Raw genomic sequence first — 20,761 nt, forward strand, 5'->3', positions numbered from 1 at the left:
CAGGAACTCCAGAGATTGAGGCAAAAGGATCTTAATTTCATGGCCAGCCTATGAAATTTAGCAAGATCTTGTCTCAAAAAAAATTAAAAATGAAAAGATCTGGGAATGTAGCTCAGTGGTAGAGCACCCCTGGATTCAATTCCCAGTACCACTCCACCCACCCCACCCCACACACACACACACCAAAAAAAAAAGACTAAAGAAATTAAATGTGAGTATTGTGAAATTGAGTGTAAGTCCTGCCCAATAGGCTTGTGATCCAGTTGCTTCATTTTATCCAGTAAGAAAATCTCCCTGGGGTTGGAGGTGTAGCTCAATGGCAAAGCACTTGCTTAACATGCTTGTGACCCTGGGTTCAATCCCCAGATCTGCAAAGGTAAAAGAGAAAGAAAAAGAAAATCTCCTTAGGTTTACAAAAACATATACACGGTAAATCCTGTTATGCTAATATAGTATTCTAGCATTCTTATTGTAAGGATAACTTTTTTAATAAAGTGATGATCAAATATTTTGTATTTAAAAACAATTTTAAGTATAAACTTTAATATGGTAGAAGTTAAGGAATGTGGCATTGAATTTATATCAATCTTTTTAAAACTAAGACTTTTAAAAATACATATGGTGTAGAAATTAAATGCAATACCAAATACCTAGAAAGGTGCCAGATAGCTAGATACATTTTACCTGATTTTGTAAATATTTTTAGGAGGAAATAAAGAAGGAAAATTTCGTTTTGTTTTAATAAATAAGCTAATATTTAGGTTTAAAATATAGTAGCTAAAAGAGTCTAAACCTTTTGAAAATAAGATAGGCAGCATTTAAAGAATGTTAAAACATCCCTTCTCAGAAGAGATTTTGTGAATCCCTTTGGACAGAATAAAAACTTTTTTTTTTTTTTTTTTTTTTTTTTTTTTTTTGGTACTATGGATTGAACTCAGGAGCACTTGTCCCCCAGACCATTTTTGTATTTTATTTAGAGACAGGGTCTTACTGAGTTGCTTAGTACCTCACTTTTGATGATGCTGGCTTTGAACTCGAGATCCTCCTGTCTCAGCCTCCTGACCGAATAAAAACTATTATATTATTTATTATTATATCATGTTGAATTTTGTTTTGTTTTAGGGGGTAGATTGATCTTGTTGGTTTTGTATGTTTGTTTTTGTTTTTGTTTGCAGTACTAGGGATTAAACCCAGCGCCTCAAACATAGTAGGCAAGTGCTGTGCCACTATGTTGCATCTCCAACCCTTTTTTATTTTTTATTTTGAGTCAGAGTCCTGCTAACACTGTCCTCAAACTTGAGACTCTCTTACTTCAGTCTCCAGAGTAACTGGAATTATAGCATGTGCCATCACACCCTACTGTTTTTTTAACTATACAAAGAAAGGAAAGGATTATTGGAGGTTCTTTTTCCACTAACTTCTTTGTGTATCATAGTCACATGTCTTTGTTTGTATATAAAAATTTTGTTTTAGTGATTTTAGTCATTAGATTTTTATTTTATGCAGAACTTTAGTCCTTTTTAGTTGATAGTCAAGTGTAATTTCAAGTTATTGGTATAGTCTTTATGTTTTGTTCTTTTCCTTTACCAAAAGCACTCTGGTTATTTGGTTTGTGGCATTTTTTTGTTTGTTTGTTTTGTTTTTACTTTTGTTTTGGCAGGTCTCTGAATCTTTACTTGTGCAAACTCCAGCTGTACCTCCTGGCCCATGCCTCCCTCCCAGATTACAGGGTAGACCCAAAGCAAAAGAAATACAGTTACGATGGGGTAATTTTCATTTTAGTAATAAATTTTAATTATTAGAAATGAACATATTCATCTTGTTAAATCGCATAAATCTTTCCACACTTAGGACCCCCTCTAGCTGATGGTGGATCACCTATTTCCTGTTATGGTGTAGAAATGTCTCCTCCAGAAAAAGATGAACCCAGAGAAGTATACCAAGGCTCTGAATTGGAATGTACAGTGAGCGGCCTTCTTCCTGGAAAGATGTACAGCTTCAGACTGCGTGCAGCTAACAAAATGGGGGTGAGAAGAGCATCTTAACTGAATCCTAATTATAATGGTGTTTCATTTTATCATGTATAAACCCACTCATTATTTGGCAATTTCAATTTCAACATGTGACTCCAGATTTTACAATTATTAATATTATAATATTGATAACAAGAAAAAGTTAGTATGTCCTATAACGTGTTAGGGAATCATTATTTTCAAATTTCACTTAGAATTTGTGACACTTGGGGACTGAGTTATGGCTCAGTGGCAGAGTACTTGCCTCGCACAGGTGAGGCACTGGGTTTGATCTTCAGCACCACATAAAAATAAACAAAATAAAGATATTGTGTCTGTGTATAACTAAAAAAAAAAAAAATTTTTTTTAAATTTGTGACACTTGAGGGGCTGGGGCTAGGGCTCAGTGGTAGAGTACTTGACTAGCACATATGAGGCACAGGGTTTGATCCTCAGTACCACATAAATAATAATAATAGTAAATAAAGGGGTTTTTTGTTTTTGTTTTGTTTTTAAAAAAGAATTTGTGATACTTGGGACTTTGGTGGTGCTAAAGTTTATCTTTTAGGCAGTGCCAATAAGATTTACTTAAATTTGTAGGCTGATTGTACACAGCATTTACTTCCCATTGAAAACAGTTGTAATTTATATTTTGCCTAAGGATGGGGTCTTATATTTTAAGCATTTCTAGTTTTGTATGAGTTATTTTTAAAATATTACCTATGTGTCTATAAAGTTTTATAAAATGGAAAAAAGTGGCAGCTCAGAAGTGCCTTGCCCATAATCATAATCACATACACTAATAAATGATAGAGTGAGCCACAAACCCAGGCTTGTCAGACTCCAGAACCAAAGTTCTTTCCACTCAAGTATAACACTTCTTACCAGGCACAGTGGCGCACACCTGTAACCCCAGCAATGTGGGAGGCTGAGATAGGAGGATCACAAGTTCAAGGCCAGCCTCAGCAAAGTAGCAAGGCCCTAAGAAACTTTGGTGAGACCCTGTCTCAAAGTAAATAAAAAGGACTGGGGATGTAGCTCTGTGGTAAAATGTCCTTGGGTTCAATCCCCAATACAAAAAAAAAAAAAAGTATGGCACCTCTTATCTCTCTTCATTAAGGTAGTTTCCCTAAGGACAAAGCAATTTCTTACTTCATTTGAGTGACACTTTGTTTTCGTGGACTGTTCAATGATTAAAACTTAATGACAAATCTCTTTTTCCCGATTTCAGATTTTTAGTGGCTGTTCTACATTTCATATCCTATCTCCAGCTAAGTTCTGTATTTATATATGTTAACTCATTTTTAAATTTCTTTTATGGCAAATTTATAGGCTTTTGTGGGCAATCCTTAATGTCATTCTTTTCTACAGGAAGGGCATCATGTGATAGCATATTTAATATTAATATCTTAATTTATGTTTTCAGGTCTGAGATAGCTTGTCAAAATGACCTTAAATATTTGTTTTCTGTATTTCCAAAGAATACACATTTTTGACCCATCTAGAGCTATTCCACATTTTAAGGTGTAATTTATGCTTGCCATCCCCCATGCCTTTAATTGGTATCCATTTCTTCAGTCTTTACATAATTCCTTCCTTGTTTTTGTTTTTGTGGAGCACTACCGGGGACTGAAACTCAGGGGCATTTAACCACTGAGCTGCATCCCCAGCCCTTTTTAGAGACAGAGTCTCACTGAGTTGCATAGTGCCTTGCTTTTGCTGAGACTGGCCTTGAACTTATGATCCTCCTGCCTCAGCCTCCCAAGCCATTGGTATAACATGCATGCGCCACCGCACCCAGCACATAATTCCTTCTTACTTCACCTACTGAATTCTCTAATGCCTTGCGTTTCTTACAAAAAACAATTCATGAGGGACTGGGGTTGTGGCTCAGTGGTAAGGCACTTGCCTCAGCACCACATAAAAAATAATAAAATAAAGAAAAAAAATTATGAAAGGAATAAAGTACAGAAGAAGAAAGCACAGTAAATGAAACTGTAAAATTCCCCACTCGTTTACTTCATAATTATTAAACCTTTTTCTTTTCTGTGATTACTTATAGATTTTCTGACCAAAGTAATCTTGAAAGACAGGGAAGATGAACTTAATTATTAATGAACCCTTAAATATGAAATTCTGTGCAATCGGTAGACTTTATTTATAAAGGGTGAAAAATGAAAATGCTGGTTATGTTGTTTTTCTAGTTTGGACCATTTTCAGAAAAATGTGATATTACTACAGCCCCTGGGCCACCGGATCAATGCAAACCCCCACAAGTGACATGCAGATCTGCAACTTGTGCACAAGTGAATTGGGAGGTATTGTAATTTCTATTGGCGTATGTTTACTTTCTTAAGTGACTGGAATTAATAGTTTATATAAAAGAATAGATACTTTTCTTTTTTGCCTCCTAAATTATTACACTTTGAGTAAGTCCTGGTTAAATTTATATGGTACAAAGTGAATTTTGTTTCCTCTTTGAAACATTTGAGTAAGGTATATCTTCATTTCAAGTTCTTGTTCATGACGTGCTTTATGTTTTTATCAAAGGCTTTGTCTCAGTGCTGATCTCCTAGTTCAGCCAATAGTGAACTTAATGTTCAGAACAAACATTCATAAGGAATTACTATAATACTATTTTTCTCTTGTATTTGTTATCCCTGGTGTATTTATTGTACACAGGATTAATCAGTAATGATAATCATATTTTCAGTTTCCTTTGAAATTTAACAAGGAAAATGTTCTTGTATGGTTTAACATTTTATATTACCTAATAGAATTATTCAAAATATATTTACCTTAAAATATTCTTTCTGAAGTGACTCCTGGTCATATTTCTACCTCTAATTCAAAAGTTGTATTTTTGAGGGGCTGGGGTTATGGCTCTGGTAGAGCACTCGCCTCGCACATGCGAGGCCCTGGGTTCTATCCTCAGCACCATATATAAATAAATAAATAAATAAATAAAGTGACGGTATTGTGTCCAACTACAACTATAAAAAAATAAAACATTAAAAAAAGTTTGATTGTATTTAAACGTTTTAAAGAAATCAAAAAATAAATGATAGGATAATAATGTTCGATTCATTCTACTATGTACATGTTCGATTACACGACCAGTGTAACTGTACATCATGTACAACCAGAAGAATGAGAAGTTATACTCCATTTATATGATGTGTCAAAATGCATTCTACTGGGCTGGGGTTGTGGCTCAGTGGTAGAGTGCTTGCCTATAATGTGTGAGGCACTGGGTTTGATCCTTAGCACCACATATAAAAATAAATAAAGGGATTGTGTCCATCTACAACTAAAAATATTTTTAAATGCTATTGTCATATATAGTTAATTAGAACAAAATTTTTTAAAGTTGAAAAATAATCGAGTTTTTAATATACATAGTAAAAGAACATATTTGCCCAAAAGCTATTTAGTCAATACAAAGACTAAGAACTTTATACTTTTTCTTAAAGATTCCTTTGAGTAATGGAACTGATGTCACCGAGTATCGATTGGAGTGGGGAGGAGTTGAAGGAAGTATGCAGATGTGTTATTGTGGGCCTGGCCTCAGTTATGAATTAAAGGGACTTTCACCAGCAACTACCTATTATTGCAGAGTCCAGGTAAAGGTGATTGGTTCCTTGTCATGTACTCTGTCCAGAGTTCTCTCTGTTGTGAGCATTTTCATGGTTGTGTCTTTGTTAACTTGGAGGCTTTGTTACTTTGTAGGCTCTGAGTGTTGTGGGTGCAGGCCCTTTCAGTGAAGTAGTAGCCTGTGTGACTCCACCATCAGTTCCTGCCATTGTGACTTGTCTTCAAGAAATAAGTGATGATGACATAGAAAATCTCCATTATTCACCTTCTACATCCCTTGCAATAAGCTGGGAAAAACCTTGTGACCATGGTTCAGAAATCCTTGCCTACAGTATAGACTTTGGAGATAAACAGCCCTTAACAGTGGGAAAGATTACAAGCTATATAATAGACAATTTGCAACCAGATACAACATACAGGTATACTCTAAAAGATGTTAATTTTTCCTAGACCAGAGAAACACTTTTAACTAAAATGATCATAAACTAAATTTTTTTTTCTTTTAATGTGGAACTTAGAATACGAATTCAAGCCTTGAATAGCCTTGGAGCTGGTCCTTTCAGCCATATGATAAAATTAAAAACTAAGCCCCTCCCTCCTGACCCACCTCGTCTGGAATGTGTTGCCTTTAACCACCAGAACCTTAAGCTGAAATGGGGAGATGGTACCCCAAAGACACTGTCAACAGATTCTATCCAGTATCACCTTCAGATGGAGGATAAGAATGGAAGGTAGGTTGTTTACTTGCTTTTTTATATAGTTTTAATAGGTTTTAAGTATATATAAATTTTATAAATTATAGAAGTAAAATAAGTTTGCAAAAATAGTTGCAGTTATCATAAGAAATGACCTTTAAGTGTACTGGGTTCAGAATATGAGAAGACACTGTTTACAATTTGAGTGGAATGCTAAAGGAAAAAAATTAAGTGGGCTATTCTTTGGATCTCTTCTCCAACCCATTTACTCTCTTCATAAAATGTAATCTTGGCTACAAAATAATTGTAAAGTGTTTATTTTCAGCAGGGCATAATTTCACTATTTCTGTATACCATTCCATATATACTGCCCAGCTAAACCCTGCATTTCAGTTACAGTGTTATTGAAAATATTTGTAATGTTAACTATTCAAATGCCAATTTAGGGCTGTTTGTTCATGTTTAATCCCATACAAATAATGTCATATACCTCCACAGCTATTATAATATTTTAAGACTTTTAAATTTTGGTTTTTTACTTTTTACTCTAATTTATTAGAATTTTGTCTCTTTTTGGTACTGGGGATTGAACCCAGGGGTTCTCTATCATTGAGCTACATCCTCAACTCTTCTTAAATATATTTTATTTAGAGACAGGGTCTCACTTAGAGCCTCACTGAATTGCTGAGGCTGGCTTTGAACTTGCAGTCCTCCTGCTTCAACCTCTCAAGCCACTGGGATTACAGGCATGCGCCACCATGCCCAGTTTATCTGAAGCATTTTATCTGAAATTTTTCATTTTTTTAAAAGGTTATTAACTTTAATCTTACTGGTTTAAGTGCTACAAAAGAAAAAAAGCAAACACTTACATTTTGCTCTAAAAGCAAAGTGCTAAAATTTAGAAAAGAATTTAGACAAAGATAGAAAAATGAAGCATATATAAACTGTGGTTAAAAAGCTGGCAGTATGGCAGTGTAGCTAATTTGTTGATTTGGCAAGATAAACATCCAGTCATGAAACTGGACATTCTAAGTTCCACATTAAACAAGAAGAAAAAATGCCAATGCTCTTTAAAAAAAAAAAAAAAGCAAGGCTTATCTAATAATTGCTTCTTGGAAATACTGTTACTTCAGGTCATTAAATATTTCTTCATTTTTTAACTTGACTACAGTTCATACTGTTAGCACTATAAGAGCATTCATTATTTGTTCCAAAAAAAATTTACAAATAGCCAATCAAAAATACTGGGAAACACTTAGCTAACTTATAGATAAAATATTAGAATATATAATACTAAACTTCCATCACACAGTTCAAGTGTATAATTTATTTGAAATTTCATATTTTCTCATACTGTTGTAAATTTCCAGAAAACGTGCATCGGCTAAAATTTTGCCTAGAATTTAAGAGTTCTGTTTCCCCGTTAAAGGCAAGAAATACAAAAATAGAAACCTACTGTGCAAATATATATTAGAAGACTACAATCAGAAGCAAAGCCATGGTTACCAGAAGCCTAAGGAAAACCCAACTTAGAATGGTTGGACACCGCTGGGCACGGTGGTACACGCCGGTAATCCCAGCCACTCAGGAGGCTAAGGCAGGAGGATCACAAGTTCAGGCTACCCTCATCAACTTAGGGAGGCCCTAAGCAACTTAGCAAGACCCCGTCTCAAAATACAAAATAAAAAGGGCTGAGGCTCAGTGACAGGAGTGCTTGCATGTGTGGGGCACTGGGTTCAATCCTCAGCACCACATAAAAATGAACAAATAAAATAAAGGCATTCTGTCCATCTACAACTACCCCCCAAAAAAATTTTTTTTAATCCTTTAAAAAAAAAGCGGGGGAACAGAGGCGGGGGGGGGGGGAATGGCTGGGAATGTGGCTCAGTGGTTAAGCACCCCTGGATTCAATCCCCAGTACCAAAAAAAAGAATAGTTGGACACGAAATTCAGTAAGATTTTTCAGGATACCAAGTCAAATTGGGAATCTTATCACATCTGTGATTTTCATCATCTAATGATGAAAAACAAAAAGATAATATATGTAATTTTGAAATTTTTGTAATTTAGTAATTTTGAAAACATTTTTTATAAATAGTCTAAGGTTTATTTAATAGAGTTATTTCTATTTTAGGTTTGTATCCTTGTACAGAGGACCATGTCATACATATAAAGTACAAAGACTTAATGAGTCAACATCGTATAAATTCTGTATTCAAGCTTGTAATGAAGCTGGGGAAGGCCCCTTCTCCCAAGAATATATTTTCACCACTCCAAAATCTGTCCCAGCTGCCTTGAAAGGTAGGTTATACATCTTGCAGTTCTTTTCTTTAATAATAAATCAATTTTACATTTTAATAAAGTGTTTTGTTTACTTTCATTAAAACTTAGTACTGAATATATGTCCAACACAGACAAGCCTACCTACTGGGAGTTTCCTTAAGTAATAAAAGCTATTTTATCTGGCATGTTAATACTCAGACAAGTATTGGGTTTGTCAGTGGTCATTTTAACAATTAAAAATGCTAAATTGAATAGATAGGCTACTTTTCTAATCAGATCATTTGCTGTTTCTGCTATTGTTACTTAAAGGAAAAAAGCATAAAATCTGATTGTTTATGTTTTAAATCATTGTTTTTTCATTCATTCAGATTCATTCAGGGGGAGAGCCAAGTCTTCTGCTAAGTAAAACAAATTTTTACTTGCTTAACTTGGATTTTTCAATCATATTTATACACAAACATGAAGTACTTTTTTTAAATGAGCCTTGTAAGGATTGCACTTTATGCATTTAGCCAAAATGCTTAAGTTCTTTGAACTCCAAGGACTCATCACAAAGACTTCTAGGATAGTATCCTGGATCAAGAGTTTGAATGGCTCATTTATAAAGCAGATCTAGAATTTGTGGGACTCTTCTTGAATAGTCTTTCTAATAATGTTGATGAGTTTCACTGAGAACATTATTCTGTTCCCTCATCCAGTTTAGTGTCTCTTGGCCTTAAGAATATTGTTGATTTATAGCCAAGTTTGGTGATGCATGCCTATAATCCCAGCAACTCGGGAGGCTAAGGCAGAAGGATTGCAAGTTCAAGGCCAACCTCAGCAATCTAGCAAGATCCTGCCTCAAAATAAATGTATAAAAAGGGCTGGGGTTGTAGTTCAGTGGTAAACTGAACTGGTTTAAAACTGCAGTACCACAAAAAAGAAAAAAGAGATTATTGATTTTCTTAACTTCTTTGTATGCAGATATCAAAAATTCACTGATATTTAAGTTTATTAAGTTTTATAGGTTTGTTTATGTTTATAAAAGCAAGTATGGTGTATGAAGTTAAAAATCAAATGGAGCAGCATATCTTATATTTCTTCCCTATAGCCCCCAAAATAGAGAAATTAAATGATCACATTTGTGAAATTACATGGGAATGTTTACAGCCAATGAAAGGTGATCCAGTTATTTACAGTCTTCAAGTTATGATGGGAAAAGATTCAGATTTCAAACAGGTATGTGCCAAGATGTAATTTTATGGATATCTATTTTATCTTTCTTTCATTTTCCAGTATTTTCAGTACAAGATTTGACCATCTTTACCATTTTGATTTAGAAACACTGTTCAATATAGAATATGTTCCAGAGATCTTAGGATTCAAAATATTTGGGGCATGAACTACACAGATTATTTTCACTTGACAATTATTCATTAAACTCTATGCTAGGCAGTCAATATATAACACTGAACAAAAAGTATTTAGTCCATGGAGTTTACATTCTGTTAGAAAAAGATATATTAAAGGCAAATAAACACATCGGTATATAGTGTGACAGTTCTAAGTGCATTGGAGAGAAAATTAAATGGGGTTAAAAAAAAATTGTACCAGAGGGAAAAGGACCCAAGGGAAGTGATAGGACTGCTTCTTAGAACATTTTTCTCCTCATGAGATAGGAACATGTATGTTAAATTTGAACAATAAGAAGGCCAATATGAGTGAGACAGAGGGAACCCTAGAGAGACTTGTTGATGAAGTATGGTAGCAGCTAACAATTTTGCTGCTGCTAGAGAATAAAGACTTACCAATACTTGGCCTCCACAATTACACATTTCTTTCTTGAGCCTTACTGAAGCCACACTTAAGAATTCGGGGTTCCCCCTAAGCATATTCAGTCTCTAGAGTCAGTTAAATGACATTCCTTTTGGAAAAAACATTAAGGGAGCCAATGTGATATGAAGATGATAAGAATGTCATATAGGACATTAAAAGGTATACTACTATACTTAACTGCTTGTGATTTCAGAAGCCAGTGGAGTATTTTGACCAGAATAGTCACATAATCTGACCCAGGTCATTTTGGTTACAGTGTTGAAACACTGGACAGAGGGGCAAAAGCAAAGAGACCAATAAGGAGACTTTTACAATAATAGTAATAATCACAAATATTATATAATGCTTAAATATAACAATAAAACAATTGTTATGGAAATCCAAAGGAAGTATCGCCACCTTAGCAGAGAAATTTCAAAGATAGCTTCCTGGTAAAGAATGAGTAATGGTCAGGTAGAGTGGAGAGTGGTCAGTGTTTATTATAAATATATGACTCACCTACTGGGGCTGTAGCTTAGTGGCAGAGCACTGCCTAGCATGTGTGGGTAAGGCACTGAGTTCAATCCTTAGCACCACATAAAAATAAATAAAGGCATCCTGTCCACCTACAACTACAAAAAAAAATTTAAGTTATTTAAAATATATAGAGAGAGGTGTGTGTGTATACACACACACACACACACACATATATGACTCAGAAAATATCTGTAAGCATTTCATCTTAATTTCCTTCTTTCTGTCAACCTTCTTTATTTTTGAAGACTCAATCTGGGCTGTTTTAATTGTACTGTATCTTACATTTTCTTTTCCCACTAGAAAATCAGTCATCTGTTTTATTCCATCCTTGTGCTATTCTAATTATTGATAGAATTTTTAATATATATTTTTCTTTCAAATTTTGTTAAATATAGACATGTGACAAATAACTAAAATTTCAAAAGATCCAAAGAGTTAGATTAAATTTAGCACATGATTGTTTTTCTTTATTAAGCCATCTACAAATTTACACGATAATTAGATTTGAAATGTAATTTGCAGATAAGCAGGTTTCCTTCCAAGGAGGAAGCAAAATTAATATTAAAGAAAATATAATTGTATTAGCATGTTTAAAGGAAATAGAGACCCCACTTTTGAGTAGTATATGAATTTTAATAAGTTAATGTCACTACATGAAACACCACTGCTAGTTCTAATATAACTTCAAAATTAAATTAACCCTTTTATTACTTTTACTTATTTTAGATTATACATGGTAAAACTTAAAATTATGATATCTTTAGAACTTCATTCTATAGATGCTCATCTAAATCTCTTAAAAAGTTATAAAATTTTACAACTTACAAATTGTATTCCAAAAGTTTGAAGGCCTTTTAAGAAGTCAATTTCTTTCATAGAATTTAGCTTTTTATTTATAATTTATTTGACATTCAACACACATTATATAAAGAGAATTATAGGGATACTATATTAACTATTCTAATTTTAAGAAAATTGTTTAGATTCTAGCAAGCAAGCAGAAATTATACAATGATAACATTTTACATAACCATAAAAGGTCATAAATATAAAACCTTTTAATATTAAAAGAAGAATGATTAACTTCAGCTGGACTTTGGAATATTTCCAAAAGGAGTGTCATATAACTAATACTCAGGGGCTGGAGTACTTAACAGGGAACCGTGAACTCTCAAGTGTGACTTCAGCAAGGTTCAAGAATGGAATATGTTGTGGAAAAGCCAGGTATGGGTGGGTCTTCATTCTTTAGCAGTAGGAATTGTTGATATATTTAAGAAGGAGAAATTAGCCTGGCAGCAAGTATCTATGAGCCAAGTATTAGGAACAAATTGATTGCTTTACTTTCTTACTTTTCTTTATTCATTTTTCATCAATGGCTTTCTCTAAACTTTCGGTGTTGTCTTGCCCTGTGCCTCTCAATAGCACTTGATATGGAGTTGCCCTCGTTCTCTAAAGTCTCTATTCTTACCTTCCTCTCTAACATACATGCTAACTTCCTCGATAGATAGCTGACCTTACTAGGTATTAGGAGAAACATACTTTATTTGGGAAAGTTATCTGTCAAATGTCTACTGACTCTTTAAGCCTCTCTTAAGTGTATACATTTTTAAAAACAAATGCTTTCTAACCAAAAATCGCATTTTAGATGGTGTAACAAAGTGGTGTGGAAAATTTGGAGGGCAGTTAAGCCACTTTCAAAGCAGATCAACCCCCTGGGAGTTTTCCAAGTACCAGGAAAACTTAGAATTGGCTTTTGAGAAATTAAGTGTAAATCCTCTCAGGGAAAAACCTGAAGGTAGGTGGACTTGGTTGGTCCAACAGCTGAATGAAATCATCTGGGACTTGGTTTCTCTCACTGCCTTCAGAATCTTCACCTAGCAGTAGAGAATTTGACTCATTCACTTAAAGAAAGCACTTAGATTTCAAAGACCAATGACTTTGCTAGGGCTTAACCAAGCAGAGCCTACCCTCAAAGCTAAGAGTGGACTGGGTAGTGGAGAGGGTTTGACACCTCATCTAAAAACTAGAGCACTTGTGGTAGTGGCAGATAAGGGGGCTAAACAGAAACAGTACCAACAGGCCTTACAGATAGAAGCATCTAGAAAATTATTTATTTTGATGGATCTGTTTGAATTATGGAGACTGCTGAGATCCATAGTCTGTCATCTGTAAGTCTGGGGCTGAGGAAAGCAAGTGGTATAGTTGAAGTCCAAACCGTAACTCCTAAGAACCAGAAATGCCAATGGTTCAAGTCTGTGAGGATCCAAAGGCCCAAGGATTGTGGACATCAGAGTCCCAAGAATAGGACAAAATGGTGTTCCAGCTAAGCAGAGAAAACTTGCCCTTCCTCTGCCTTTTTGTTCTGTTCAAAGATTCGATGATGCCAAACACCTTGGTGGGGATTATCTTCTTTACTCACTGAGCCAATTCACAGCCTAATCTATTCCAGAAAGGCCCTCACAGACATACTTTGCTGCAGTGTTTTACCTACTATCTGGGCATCCCCTTAGCCCAGTCAACACATACCATCATAGTAGGAACAATTGTTGAGACAGTGGATTCATATAGAATCTACTTCCTTTCGTAAGCTTCTGAATTCAGATTCTCAAGACCTGGGTCCTCAGAGAGCCTTCCAGGCCTAATGAACCCAAATATCTGAGGATAGGGCCCACAATTCTATAGGGTTTTTTGTTTTCTTAATTTTTTATTTGTTCTTTTCAGGTATACATGACAGTAGAGGGTATTTTGACATATCATATACACATGGAGTATAACTTCCCATTCTTGTGGTTGTACATGATGTGGAGTCAGACTGGTCATGTATTCATATGAACTGTCTTTTCTATTCCCATCCCTTTTCCCTTCCCTTCATTCCCCTTTGTCTAATCCAGTGCACAGTTCTGTTTTATTTTGTTTTGTTTTAAAGTTCCAAATGATTCCTATGAATAAAAATTTTTAGAAATCACGCACAGTAAATTTAATAACTGCTCAGAAAATTCCACCTATAACTCCCTTATCAGTAGATAGAAGATAGATGAGCTGCTGGTTATTTATCTATATTTAGTTGTTTTTGAGGGGCTTTACTGTTCTCAATGTATTGCTCATTATCAAATACATGATATGTTAAGGAATGACTTAAGTTGTTTATACTCAATTCAAAAATAGTGTATTGCTAAAAATTATTGTATTTAACTATAATATTTATTGTGCATATGATTCACTGAAAAACCAGATTATGGTTATGTAACACACACAAGAAGTAGTGATAGTTAAAATCTATTCCTTTGTTTTTTTTTAAAAAAAAAAAAAAAAAACTGCCTCAAAAGTTGATACCTTTGAATGTACACTTGTCCTCAGAAATAACTATTTTGAATTTTAGTAGGAGTACTTGGTAAATGAAGTTTATCTAGCCAACCAAATGGGTTTTGAGAATGTAGAGATAAAATCAGATAAGATACCAGATTCATTTATTCATTTTTCTTGATCATAATTCTCCAATTGTTATTTTCTCCGTGGTACAAAATATTCATAATATTAAATTAAGGACAGATATCAATTTATGAAACTTTAAATTTCTTTGAAGGTTTCCGTGTAAAGTCCTGTTGCAGTTGGCATACTGTTTCAAATCTGTTGGCTAACTAGACACATAAAAACTTCACAAGCTTACATTTTTAATCTGCAGTTCCCTATTAAAATGCAAAGTTAAAATAGTAATCTCTTACCTGATATTCTCTTAACTGTAAATCTATATTGATATTTGCCTATCTATGAATAGATAATTCATTTGTAGCAAATATAAAGGGCTATTTTGTTTAAATAATATGTAATTTTATCTGAATAGTAGCAAAGACCAAAATAATTTCAACTATCTATAAGATGTACCCCTTCAGATCCTTCCAACATTTGAAACAAAAAATTGAGAAAATTTGATATCATCATCTTTCCAACTTCTTCCTAACTTCATTAGTATCATGGGCATCAAGATCATCTTGGTCCTGGGGCTGCAGTTGTAGCTCAGTGGTAGAGCACATGCTTAGCATGAGTGAGGCACCAGATTCCATCCCCAGCACCACATAAAAATAAATAAAGGTGTTGTGTCCATCTACAACTATTTAAAAAAAAGATTCCAGTAAATTTTTTTTCTTTCCTACCAGCTCTTTCAAAAGTCATTTCTAGGTTCATAAAAAAAAATACATCAGTAGCACATGCCTGTAATCCCAGTTAATGAGAAGACTGAGGCAGGAGGAAGGCAAATTTGAGACTAACCTAAACAACTTAGCAAGACCCTGCCTCAAAATAAAAAATTAAAAGGGCTGGGGATGTGGCTCTGTGTTAAAGCACCCCTGGGTTCTATCCCCAGTACCAGAAAAGGGAGACTACATCAGAACCTCATAGCCTTATTCAGCAAGAGTGTCCTGTCCACTTCCCTTCAGTCCCTCACACAACATGATCAAGGTTCCTCTAATACTACTTAATGTGGTACCCTAAAATGGCCCCTCTTATGTTAAATCTACCTAAATTTCTAAACTAGAAAAATTAATGTATTCCTCCTCTCTGACAGATCTCTGAACTTTTTTTTTTTTTTTTTTTTTTTGAGGTACTAGATATCAGGACCTTGTATATGCTAGACAAACGCTTAACTACTGAACCACCTCCCCAGCCAGATGTCTTTGCCAGATCTCCTCTTCTTTTGTCATGTTCATGCCATTTGTTGACAGTTTTTTCCCCTAACCATACATTGCCATGCTCATTTGGAGACATGGAAAATAAAGCTTAAAGACAAAAATTAAAATCACTCTTTATATTCATAAAAAATACATTTTTTAATTTTTACCAAGTTGGCTTTATCATATGTGTAAATTTTTAATACTGATTTCTAATACAAAATTATTTTTTTATTTTTTTTTTGTTTTTAGTTGTTGATGGACCTTTATTTTATTTACTTATATACAGTGCTGAGAATCAAACCCAGTGCCTTACACTTGCTAGGCAAGCACTCTACCACTGAGCCACAACCTCAGCCCAAAATCATTTAATTTATTACCATCTCTCATATATGGATCAGTTTTACATTCCTACTCCCTGAGATGTTCATCTGTGTTCTCCAAACTAATGTATAAAAACTATTTTCTGTAAGATTCATCTTAGGATGAATAAAAGTTCTTTTATCTATCTTACCAGAATCTACGTTTTTATTTAAAGTTAATAATTCACAGAGGCCCTTTATTAAGTACCTACTGGATTCTGGAGACACAAAAAATGAAAGAGATTTTCTTCAGAAGCAAGCCCGTATGCTAAAAGTGCTTAAAAGAATGCTAGCTCAGGTATTGGTTGATCTAATTTGTAGCCCAACAGCTAGTGGGAGCAAGCCAATTGGGGAATGATTCCACCCTGTGGGCCTTGGTTTTCTCATTAATAGAGTGAGAAGAGGGACTCGTTAATGAGAACGGTTACCTTCACATTTGAACACTCTTCGTATGCTATTAGCTCATCTCATCCTCATAATTACCATACAAGTTAAGTACTGTTATGCCTATTGTACTGAGGTAATTGATCTAAATTTACTGGAGTGGGAGGTGGTGGAACAGAGCTTGGACCACTGGGTAACCAATTCCATCTTCCTGTTGAGTAGCACACTTCCTTAAAAATCCCTGCAACTCTTGTTTTCTCTCTCTCTCTGCTCCCCTTCCTCCCTCCCTCCATCCTGAGACATGGTAGAGGAGCCTTTGAAGTTTATAGTGATTTACCACAGGTACCTGTAGAAAATTCCTGGTTTTCATTCAACGGGTATGTTTAAATTTTTATAGAAAGTTACTAGTTAGCCAAAAGTGGGGGTGGGGGGAGACAAGATTATAGTCTTTCTCCTCACGTGGAATGAAGTCACCAAAAATGACTTCCTACATGTGAGGAAAGCTGGGAAGTGCCTGAGAGCTGGCTGACTTGCTTGTTCTCTTGCCGCTTTAGGGCACATCTTCACTCCTTAACTGGTTTGTAAGCTGTGAGGCTAGGTCTTCCATCCTCACTTGTCAAATTTCTCCTGCCCTTATACAGCAGACAGATAAGTACTTTAATGGATAGGGGTGTTCAGGGGTTTTTTGTGTTTTGTTTTATTTTGTGTGTGCTTTGTTAGTTTGGTACTGGGGATTGAACCCAGGAGCAGTTTACCACTGAGCTACATTCCTGGTACTTTTTATTTATTATTTTGAGACAGGGTCTTGGCAAATTAGCAAGACCCTGTCTCCAAGTATAAAAATAGGACTGAATACATGGTTCAGTGGTAAACTGCCCCTGGGTTCAATCCCCAGTATTGCGGAAAATAAAATCGATGATATTTACTAGCTTTCGTGTCAAAATATAATTCTAAAACTAGTCATTGTTAACACATTTTCTGACTAGACACTACACACGATTCTTCCTTTTAATCTTTCATTGACAGATTTACAAAGGTCCCGACTCTTCCTTCCGGTATTCCAGCCTCCAACTGAACTGTGAATATCGCTTCAGAGTGTGTGCCATTCGCCAGTGCCAAGATCCTTTGGGGCACCAGGACCTAGTCGGTCCCTACAGCACCACAGTGCTCTTCATCTCTCAGAGGACAGAACCGCCAGCCAGCACCAACAGAGACACTGTGGAAAGCACCCGGACCCGGCGCACGCTAAGTGACGAGCAGTGTGCTACTGTCATCCTTGTGCTGTTTGCTTTTTTTTCCATTTTGATTGCCTTTATCATTCAGTACTTTGTAATCAAGTGAAAATATAACTTTATTTTAACACTGTATTACATTTTATTTTGTCATGTACTAAAATTATTTCTGTAACGCTTTTACAAAAACGATGGCATTTAGCACTGGCATTGAGACTATAGCACATCATTTTTTGCCATTTTCAGTGCTCATATTGTTAGGTAGAGGCTGGCACTTTATTAGAATGCAAGCCACAGAAATATCAATTTTGGGGAGGGTTTTTTGGTTGGTACTTTTGACTTTCTCTCTCTCTCTCTCTCTTTTTTTGACATGCCTTCTTGTAGAACAAACTTTCTAAGAGACAACAATTTATAATTGATAATTTTGACCAGTCACCATGAGTGAAACAGTGATGACCTGATAAAGATTATTACCAAGTGAAAATTCAGAATGACTAGAATTTACACTAATGTGCTATATAAAAATGTTAAAGTCTGATGCTGTGAAAGCAATCTAGTGCTATATTTCTACCTCCTCATTTGTCTTAATTATTTGGTAAGTGGGATTATGATGAATAACTGGAGGGGCTTAGCAAAAACTGGATGAAAGAACATGTGTGAAAAAGAACCTTCTTGTTTGATAAATGTGGAGTTCTTCATTACAAGTATATATTCATTGATTCACAGATAAGTCAAAGAAAGCACAGGCAGTTTACTTGGCCTAAAAATATTTCAATGTTTACTCCAAAAGTACCTCTTCGGGTCTTGAGAACATGGAAAAACAGAGACTTTTAGATAGTAACTTTTTAAAAAAAAAATCATCATAAAAACCAACTCTGAATTTCAAACCTACTTGGCTTGTTTTGTGAGCCTTTGGACTATATGTATGTTTGTAAGGGCACACACATACATATATGACATATATATAAACTATACATACCTAGTGTAGGAATATATACATACACACATCTACTCCACCTCTCTGGTATAGGCTAATTTTGAAGAACTCCCATAAACTTTGCTGCTTCTCCTATAACTACTGCCATCACCATCAAAATTCATAATCAAACCTAACCTTTTTTGTTTGGGGCACCAAATCTGAAGACAAAATTAATTTGCACCAGTAAACTTCAAGCTGCTTTCTTTCTTGAAAAACTAATGTTTAATGTGTAATGTCTGTTCAGATACTGTTCCAAATTGTTGATTGCATGTGGTTAATGTTGCATTAGAGCACTTTGCAATTGCATAATTCATTAATGTTTTGTGAGCTTGCATTTGTGAGTTATTGGATGATCAGATTGAATCTTGTCGAGTATCACATTGTACATCTTGCTTAGATGTTGACGACTGCCAGTAATAATACAGTTTGTAATGAAACTATCTAAAATTCTTGTTTTATCACATCTGTTATCTGTAAAACACCTGTAACTAGCTTTTTTAATTTATTATTTGAATTTTAGGATAGTGAATCACTAATTTTTAGTTGCTGAAGTTAGCATTTTAGTGATAACTAAGCACTTCTGTCAGTCTTAGAAAAAAGGAACATATGTTTTGTGCTTTGAAGATCTCTGAAGAATTTCCCTTAATAGAATGGGCATGTATTGTAATTGTTTTATGTCAAATGATCTGTGCTGTAGGAAAAAAAACATTAACCTTTGTTCAAAAAAGAAACGGATAAACTTGGCCTTTCCGAGTGGTAAGAATGATCTGTCACTATAATATACTGTATGTTTACATTTTATTTAATCTCTTATGTATAGGGTGATAACCTTCCCCCAAAACAACAGCGATTGCGATTGTTTTCTAGAAACTTATTCTTTAAAGTGCCACATTTGGCAGTACAAATGAGTTTGAGTGTAAGAGCCCAGAGATTTCTATATAGTTGAATGTCTAAAATGGTAAAATGTGCCACTGTGACAAGTTACAGTGGCTTATGTTTTTCATAGTAATTCAAATGAACTCCTATTTTTGATAGTAAATGTCATTTAATAGTGTACTTGCCATTTGAGCCTCACTGCAAAATTAGTGCAGAGGAGAAAACAATTTTTAATGTAATCTTGATTTTACCTCATATACTGTACATTCCAAAACTCTAAACTTTTTAAAGGTTATAGATACACTACCAAACATATCACCTTAAAATTGTACAAGATTAAACTTCATAAAAATGGTAAAATATAATCTCATAAGAATACATAAACTGTGTAGCAAAAGTATCTTTAAAATCCATGGAAAATAAAAGTTGTATCATTCTTTTTTGAGATATGTTTATTGTATTCATATATTAATTACTTGCTACCTATTTGAGAAAATAAAATAAGGCTTTCCCTCTTCTAGTAGGCTTAAAACAGTTTTCCCAGCCCTATTCAAATCTTAAACATGAATGAAATTAGAAATTTTATCCCAGCAACTTGATTTTATGCAATACATTATCTTAATTGCTTTACATATATAAAGAATAAGATAAGTCTGAAGTAAATGAGCTTTGGAAAATAAAAGCCTGAGGTAAATGGCACATGCCTTTAGTCCCAGCTACATGAGAGTATCATTTCAGCCTGGGAGCTGGAGGCCAGTCTGGGCAGCATAGCAAGATCCCACCTCTAAATAAGTTTACCCATTGGGAAGAAAATTTCTGACCTCCCCTTTTCTGCATTCCTCACCTGTTTTCTAGTACCATTCTCCCACTCCTAGGAGCCCATGACTTTCCTACTGTCTGTATTTGTAGGTCTGCCTTCCCCCAGAAAATTCACCTTGTCCTCTCTCATCCCCTATTAAAATTTCCATCCCATGGGTCACCTCTTGTACATTCCTTACTTTTAAAATCCAACTGGATCTCTGCCACAAGTGCAGATAATCACAATAAAGTTTAAAGTGTAAGGCTGGGGAAGCATCACTGCATAGAAACAATTAAGGAGGAATCCAGCCTTTAAGGGCTATGATACCCTGTCACCTCTGATTTTCCATAGATTGGATGTAAGAATTTTGCCCATCCTGTTGAGCATTCCGTGGGTTGGTTTCCAACACAAGCATCTTGTTTTTCATTATTATGGATAGGTATCTTTCTGCAGGAGAATCCATGTGTACAGAGGCTCAAGGAGGCAAACAGACCTTTTATTTAATGTTTTTTTTTATTATTTTTATAGTTGTTGATGGACCTTTATTGAT

At 34.8% G+C, this 20,761-nt stretch overlaps 1 protein-coding gene across 5 annotated transcripts in view; it reads left to right on the forward strand.

Annotated features, from left to right (window-relative positions):
• The window catches only part of Fndc3a (fibronectin type III domain containing 3A), a 156,493-nt gene extending 136,636 nt beyond the window's left edge, over nucleotides 1–19,857 (forward strand). For all 5 annotated transcript variants that reach the window (XM_071611506.1, XM_027928881.2, XM_071611508.1 and 2 more), the window contains 9 exons: nucleotides 1,661–1,766; nucleotides 1,852–2,027; nucleotides 4,217–4,330; nucleotides 5,486–5,635; nucleotides 5,742–6,025; nucleotides 6,125–6,337; nucleotides 8,436–8,602; nucleotides 9,675–9,802; nucleotides 17,352–19,857. In XM_071611506.1, coding sequence (XP_071467607.1) covers nucleotides 1,661–1,766; nucleotides 1,852–2,027; nucleotides 4,217–4,330; nucleotides 5,486–5,635; nucleotides 5,742–6,025; nucleotides 6,125–6,337; nucleotides 8,436–8,602; nucleotides 9,675–9,802; nucleotides 17,352–17,666 — 1,653 coding nt within the window. In that variant the 3' untranslated portion in view covers nucleotides 17,667–19,857. The remainder of the gene's footprint in view (nucleotides 1–1,660; nucleotides 1,767–1,851; nucleotides 2,028–4,216; nucleotides 4,331–5,485; nucleotides 5,636–5,741; nucleotides 6,026–6,124; nucleotides 6,338–8,435; nucleotides 8,603–9,674; nucleotides 9,803–17,351) is intronic.
• Nucleotides 19,858–20,761: the final 904 nt, after the last annotated feature.

This window comes from Marmota flaviventris, chromosome 4 (assembly GCF_047511675.1).
Source record: "Marmota flaviventris isolate mMarFla1 chromosome 4, mMarFla1.hap1, whole genome shotgun sequence".
In the NCBI taxonomy this organism is placed as follows: domain Eukaryota; kingdom Metazoa; phylum Chordata; class Mammalia; order Rodentia; family Sciuridae; genus Marmota; species Marmota flaviventris.